At 44.9% G+C, this 6818-nt stretch overlaps 1 protein-coding gene across 1 annotated transcript; it reads left to right on the top strand.

The window, feature by feature from the left end:
• The first annotated feature begins 3909 nt into the window (after positions 1-3909).
• Positions 3910-6411, top strand: LRRTM2 (leucine rich repeat transmembrane neuronal 2). The gene is made up of 2 exons (XM_009579960.1): positions 3910-4332; positions 4669-6411. Exons 1-2 carry the CDS (start codon positions 4329-4331, stop codon positions 6213-6215), a joined length of 1551 nt encoding a protein of 516 aa, XP_009578255.1. The 5' UTR covers positions 3910-4328; the 3' UTR covers positions 6216-6411.
• Positions 6412-6818: the final 407 nt, after the last annotated feature.

The raw sequence follows: 6818 nt of genomic DNA, 5'->3' as shown, positions 1-6818 counted from the left end.
AGTCACCATTACGCGGGATGGAGCCCTGCTTCCCTGGAGATGGCTAAACCCCTGCCTGCCGATGGGAAGGGGTGAGTGAATTCCTTGTTTTGCTTTGCTTGCGTGCCCAGCTTTTGCTTTTCCTATTAAACTGTTTTTAACTCAACCCACGAGTTTTCTCACTTCTACTCTTCCAATTCTCTCCCCCATCCCACCGGGGGGGAGTGAGCGAGCGGCTGGGTGGGGCTGAGTTGCCAGCTGGGGTTAAACCACGACAAACCTGAATCAGAATAAAGACGCCTGGGCTCCCCCTCCTGCGCAGCGTGCTGTGCTGCGCTGCTCCCCTGCGGCCAGGCTGCAGCCGCAGTGGCCCCACAGTCCTCTCAGCATCGACGGAGATGGGAAGGCCGGCTCCTGCGCTTGTGCAGGGGCAAAGAGTAATCAAAATGTGCAACCAATGCCAGGTGCAGAGAGCTGCCAGACAGGGAGATGACTGTCACCACGCTACGCTGCAGCACACCTGTATCCTTTGCTCCCAGGAAGACAATGACACCCAACCTATAGTGCCCTGTCCCATCCCTTCCACCACCCTTGCCCAAAGGACCTCTGCAGCTAGCTTGAACGGCTAGACATGTCTGTTGATGATGCCTCACCTTGGACATGCCTTTTTCTCATGTGTCCACTTTTCGGGGCTCACTGCTAACCCATGTTAGCGCATCCAAGTGACAGTATGTGTTCAGTAATGCTACAGCCACACATCTGTGCTTGTCTCCTTCACCTCTCAGCCTTACTGACACAGCACAAAGGCTATCTTTTAGCAAAAAAGCAGCAAATACTCCCATGATCCCCAATGTGCTAAGGTCCAGCAAAAATTAACATGTTCATTTCTTCAGGCAGAAGGGCGAGCTGTCTGTTCGCATGGTGCCATGCGCATGGCTGCAAATTGCAGGTACCCCAGCCTCATCTGCAAGTCCAGGGCTTGCTGTCCCCCAAGCCCACACCACAAGAAAGTCACGCAGCCCACATCTACATCAAGTAAAATTAGCTTATTTGTTGTTCTTAATACACTAGGAAGGCTTCCACAAGATGTCAGCCTAACTAAATGACAACGCTAGCCTTAGGGTGCAATTCTACTTTTCCAGCTTGTGGGTTTAGCAGGAAAACCAGTTCTGCTGCTGCTCGAGGAGCAGGATAAGGGAGAAGCCCCCAAGAGGGTTATTTGGTCCTAGCAAGCTTATTCCTGAGGCAGACATGCCATTTTCCCTCTTTACGTTGCACGTGATGATTTGGGCTGTTACTTCAAAGCGCCTTTTCTGGCAGAAGTCCCCAGACTGCACTCGTATGTGGTTTTCCTCGGCACGCAAGCGAGCTTTCAGTCTCAGGAGAAATGCAATCGCGTGAGTTTGCAGGCAGCTGGGGTTTATTCCCAGCTCCCAAGGAACAACGTGAATATTACCGCAGAGTTCCAGACGTAAGAGAATCAGATGCACGCTTTCAGTAATATCTGTTATTTCACGACAAGTGCACATAAAAACATGTTTCGCTAAGAAAAGCGCCCATAAAGTTCGTGTTAACAGTTTCCCAAACAGGAAACTCGCTGGCAAGGTGCTAAATAGCCCTTGTTTGGTTACGTGCCAAAGAATGGAGAGCTTTAGAAAGGAAGCAACTTACCGTGTTTGAACATTAACTCTTTACTCTGTGCCAAATTACACAATCTTAACGTGGGAGGAACCTACCAACAGATACTGATGCAAAAAAGCAAAACGTTTCCAAAAGATACCTAAATTCAGCCTCCTGGTAATAGCGAAAAGAGATAGCACAGGAGAGGAGTAACATTTGACCTTATAGCCGTTGTCATTTTATTAATTACACGCTTTGGAATATTGTTTTTAAATGTTATTAAAATTCAAATCAACACTTCGAATCAGGGTTTTGCACCAGATGAGCTGCTATGGGAAGCGCAACCACAGGTACTTCAGGGCCGTAGTTCCATCAGACAGCTGGCAACTGACAGCTACAGCTGGATTTCAGGTTCTGTACTTTTCGTACAGTGAACATGAAATGTGAAGAAACTCTTTGAATAGGTTTATGTAATTCCTTTGCATGTATTTCTTTCACTCTAAAGCAAATGTGAAAATACTTACTATGCTAGAGCAATTTAAGAAATTTATCTAGCATTTCCTAATTAGCTTTATCATTAAAGATAGTTACTTTCCTGATGGGTTAGGGGTGGGTTTTTTTGTTTTGCTTTGGTTTTTGGGTGGGTTTGAGGTTTTCTTTTTGTTTGTTTTTAAAGAGTTCACCTTCTCCATCTCTTTACTTTCCACTTAGCACTTCCCTTCAGTCTGCTGTGGACAGGACAGCCCACCACAGAAAGGAAGTACCCCAGGCAGTATTACAATTATGCCATGGGACAGCGAAGGGAGAAGCAGGCAGAAAACCGCAAGTCTTAGTTTAAATAGGTACCTCTAAGGAACCAAAGCTTAATAACAAAGGTAAACGGCCATTGTACTTTAGAATCTTCTTTTGACACAATTCATCATCTTCCTCCATCAGCACGGGAAGTGTGTAATTCTCAGCTCATCCCATATCTTGAGGTTGGACGTAATACCACGCCACTACAGAGCAAACATTTTCAAATGCCTTCTACTACATTATTGCTTTATACCTCAAGGTAAAAATAAAAAAGCTTATCCAAGTTGCTTGGAGCAGGAAGCTCACACCCCCTTGCCTCATCCACATCGAGTCAAGGCTAGAGCAGCTGCTCCGAAGGCTTTCCTGCACATGCATGCAAAAATCCTAAAACCATAAAAAAATTTAAATCAAGTCTGTTCATTTACCTTTCAGTACCAGCTGTCCCAGAGGAGAGTTTTGCTCCAGATAAAAGGGCAATGAACTTTTAAAACAAGCAGTCATGACAGCACATTTGCCTCCTCCATGCTGTGCGTGCATGCTCCAGCCAGAGACCGGCTCGGCTGTAACAGCACAGACAGTTTTGCAGGGTCACCGTTTCTGCAAATACAAATTTCTGCAACTCCAGACCACACGGGATAACTGTTATGGACCTATCCCGCAGCGAGATGCTAATGGAAGTAATGTCCCCCCTTTCACGGGGGGCTTATGACACCAGAATGTAATCGGTGACTGCAAGGCAGCCCTCAAACTGCTCTGAGCCCCACCGGTAAATGCCAACCTCACGACTTCTCCTACACTCCAGTCCCCAGGAAAAAGCAAGCACAAAAGCCACCGTTTGGGGGGAAAAAATAGATTTTCTAGTTTCATAACTGCATGCTGTCAAGCTGGATTCCAATTAAATTTCTCCTGTGCCCTAATGCAAGCTTTGGTTTTTCCAGAAATTTCTCATAGCTTGAAACATTTGCTCCTGTCCTTTGCTCCTGGGCTGCGTGCTGTACTTTCTGACACACCACCTTCATCTAAATGACTGTTCTCTCCCTTTACCACTTTTGCAGGGACCACAGTCGCACACAGTTGTTACGCGTAGCTTTAAGCTGCCAAATCCCTCTCACCTCCGCAAAAAGCTGGTGCTAACCAGCATCCTCTGTTCAAACTGTGCATACTTTGCATCTAAAAGTTCCTTTTAAGCAGCGATATTTAACAGAAAACAGGCAGCAGCTAGCACCAAGGCACTTCCAACCGCAGCTCTGCGCTGCTTTTAACACCAGCTGAATACAGCCAGCACAGATGTAGGAGGGGGGGAGCGGGGTAGTGCAAGTCTTTCCTATTCTCTCTATCGTGGGGATGAAGGACTCCTACCGTTGATTTTTTCCCCCCTCTCTATCAGTGGTCTTTAACGCGATCACAGTATGCACCACAATGCTTTAAAACAGCAAAGCTTCTGGAAAACCCAAACAAAAGGAACGTCACCAGGTGACGTCAGCCTATATAGAGCCCTGTGTGGTCGCAGCGCATAAGCAAATCCATTCTTGTACCGCTTCCCTGAAAAGCTTTTCAGTAAATGCACTCATGCTACTACAGGAGCTTCTCTCAGCAATAAGCCACCCATCTGCCATCAACAAGTTAGGACTAAAGGAAGCCACAGCTGCGGAAAAAGAAAACGTGAGCTTCAATTAAACAGCTGAGCAGCCACTGAGGATGAAAACTTGTATTAAGCATTGATTTAAAAATTGCAGACCTGTCAGAGGAGATCAAGCCAGTGATTTCAAAAGGAATATTCCAAGAGAGCATCGTGGATTCAATTTTGCACTAATATCAAAGGACACTAAACCCAGTAAATTATTCAAAGGCTATCTTACATTAGAGCCTTTTACAGACTCACCACGTCGAGTCTAAAACTACGACTGAATGCAACCTCCAATGTACTCAAAAGAATGGGTAAGTTCCTGCGTTTCTATATGCCTTATATAATGAATGATCAGCTATGCTTTAAAGGAGCAGTTAGGTGCTAAAGCAAATTTTTCTGCACTGAACCTTATGAAAAAAAATGTTTTCCAATTGTGACACTGTAATCCTCCGTAATAGAGATAAAGACTCATCCTAAGTGTAATATCCAAGTATTCTGTGTTTCGTAGTAAGTTGTTTCTTGCATTTAGAATTAGCTTGTCGGAAATGCATGGCAATGTTATCTGCAGTGAAATCTTCCATCGTGATGTTCAAAGTATACTGATAAGGCTATCCTATCTTGTTGTTTTCCTAAATTATATTCTGCAGGCTTACATTTCAAGTGGCCATTAGGGGCTCGTATGCTGGCAGCACTATATGCAATGAGTATGGTTTTAAAAATGCTGCCTGCCTTGGGCATGGCTTGTCCACCAAAATGTCGCTGTGAGAAGCTGCTCTTTTACTGTGACTCTCAGGGGTTTCACTCAGTGCCAAACACCACTGAAAAGGGCTCGCTAGGTTTGTCACTGAGGCACAATTATATTTCTGAACTTGAAAGGGATCAATTTGCAAGCTTCAGTCAACTTACTTGGCTTCACTTAGATCATAATCAAATTGCAACAGTCAGAGAAGATTCTTTTCAAGGACTGTATAAACTTAAGGAATTAGTCTTAAGTTCCAACAAAATCTTTCATTTGCCAAACACAACTTTTAGCCAGCTGCTTAACCTGCAGAATTTGGACCTCTCTTTTAATCAGTTATCCTCTCTGCACCCCGAGCTCTTCTACGGCCTTCGCAAGCTACAGACCTTGCACTTGCGTTCCAACTCCCTGCGGACCATCCCAGTCCGCCTGTTCTGGGACTGTCGTAGCCTGGAGTTCCTGGATTTGAGCACAAACCGCTTGCGAAGTTTGGCTCGCAACGGATTTGCGGGATTAATCAAGCTGAGGGAGCTTCACCTAGAGCACAACCAGCTGACAAAGATTAATTTTGCTCACTTCCTCCGGCTGAGCAGCCTGCACACGCTCTTCTTGCAGTGGAACAAAATTAGCAACTTGACATGTGGGATGGAGTGGACCTGGGGCACCTTAGAAAAGCTCGATTTGACTGGAAACGAAATCAAAGCCATCGACCTAACCGTCTTTGAAACTATGCCTAACCTTAAAACTCTCCTAATGGATAACAACAAGCTCACCACGCTGGATTCCAAGATCCTAAGTTCGCTGACATCCCTCACCACCGTGGGCCTCTCCAGCAATCTGTGGGAATGCAGCCCAAAGATCTGCGCCTTGGCCACATGGTTGAGTGGCTTCCAAGGTCGGTGGGAGCACTCCATCCTCTGCCACAGCCCCGACCACACCCAGGGAGAGGATATTCTGGATGCAGTGTATGGTTTTCAGCTTTGCTGGAATTTATCGACTGTTGTTACACCCGTGGCTACGACGTACACAGTTCCAACTACCGAGTACACGAAAAGAATAAGCTCTTCTCATTTCCATATGGGAGACAAAGAGATTCCAACTACGGCAGGCATGGTCGTTACCACCGAAGAATATTTCCCCGAGCCAAACAATGCCATCTTCACTCAGAGGGTAATTACAGGAACAATGGCTTTATTGTTTTCTTTCTTTTTTATCATTTTTATAGTGTTCATCTCCAGGAAGTGCTGCCCTCCCACATTAAGAAGAATTAGGCAGTGCTCAATGATTCAAAACCACAGGCAGCTCCGATCCCAAACACGGCTGCATATGGCAAATATGTCAGACCAAGGACCCTATAATGAATATGAACCCACCCACGAAGGACCCTTCATCATCATTAATGGCTACGGACAGTGCAAGTGTCAGCAGCTGCCGTATAAAGAATGTGAAGTATAATACCTACATGCCATCAAAAATTAAATCAGATAAGTAACCTATTTTAAAATTGTAGGGGACCTACATCAGATTCTAATTTTTACAAATGTTGACATAAAGCCTAATTTTCCAAGCTACTTAATGGAAACATTGTTTATGGAGTGGTGCGGTATTTTTAAGTTTTTTAAAAAAATAAATCCATAATATTTTCAGTGTTAAAGAAGCAATGATTACATTAAACTTGCACTCTTAATGTTTAAAAGTCTAAAAAGATGCTCACCTCAAACTATGTAAAATGTTTCATGTTATGTAATTATATGACTGTGTGTAAACATTTATACCCAAGTCTCCATATTCTGCTTTTTCTAATGAAAACAGTCTGAGGGGAAGGATACTGGATATCTGTACAGAGATCTGCGGGGGGCCATTCGCTCCGTTTGTTCCACTGCAGCTGTAGGATCCCAAACACTTCAGCTGGCTCCGTTCACTTTAAAGGCAGCCGTGGAGGAAGATTTTTCCTCCTCTGATAATTTCACTCCAGTAAAAAAGGGGAGGGGAAACAGAAAAAGAGCAAGGAAGGTCCAGGTGGGGATTTAAGCGCATTGGGGACCAGTGAATTTAGTT

Source organism: Fulmarus glacialis, unplaced genomic scaffold (assembly GCF_000690835.1).
Source record: "Fulmarus glacialis isolate BGI_N327 unplaced genomic scaffold, ASM69083v1 scaffold23800, whole genome shotgun sequence".
NCBI lineage: Eukaryota > Metazoa > Chordata > Aves > Procellariiformes > Procellariidae > Fulmarus > Fulmarus glacialis.
Note: the sequence above shows the minus strand (reverse complement) of the source record. Positions and strands in the feature narration are given on the sequence as shown.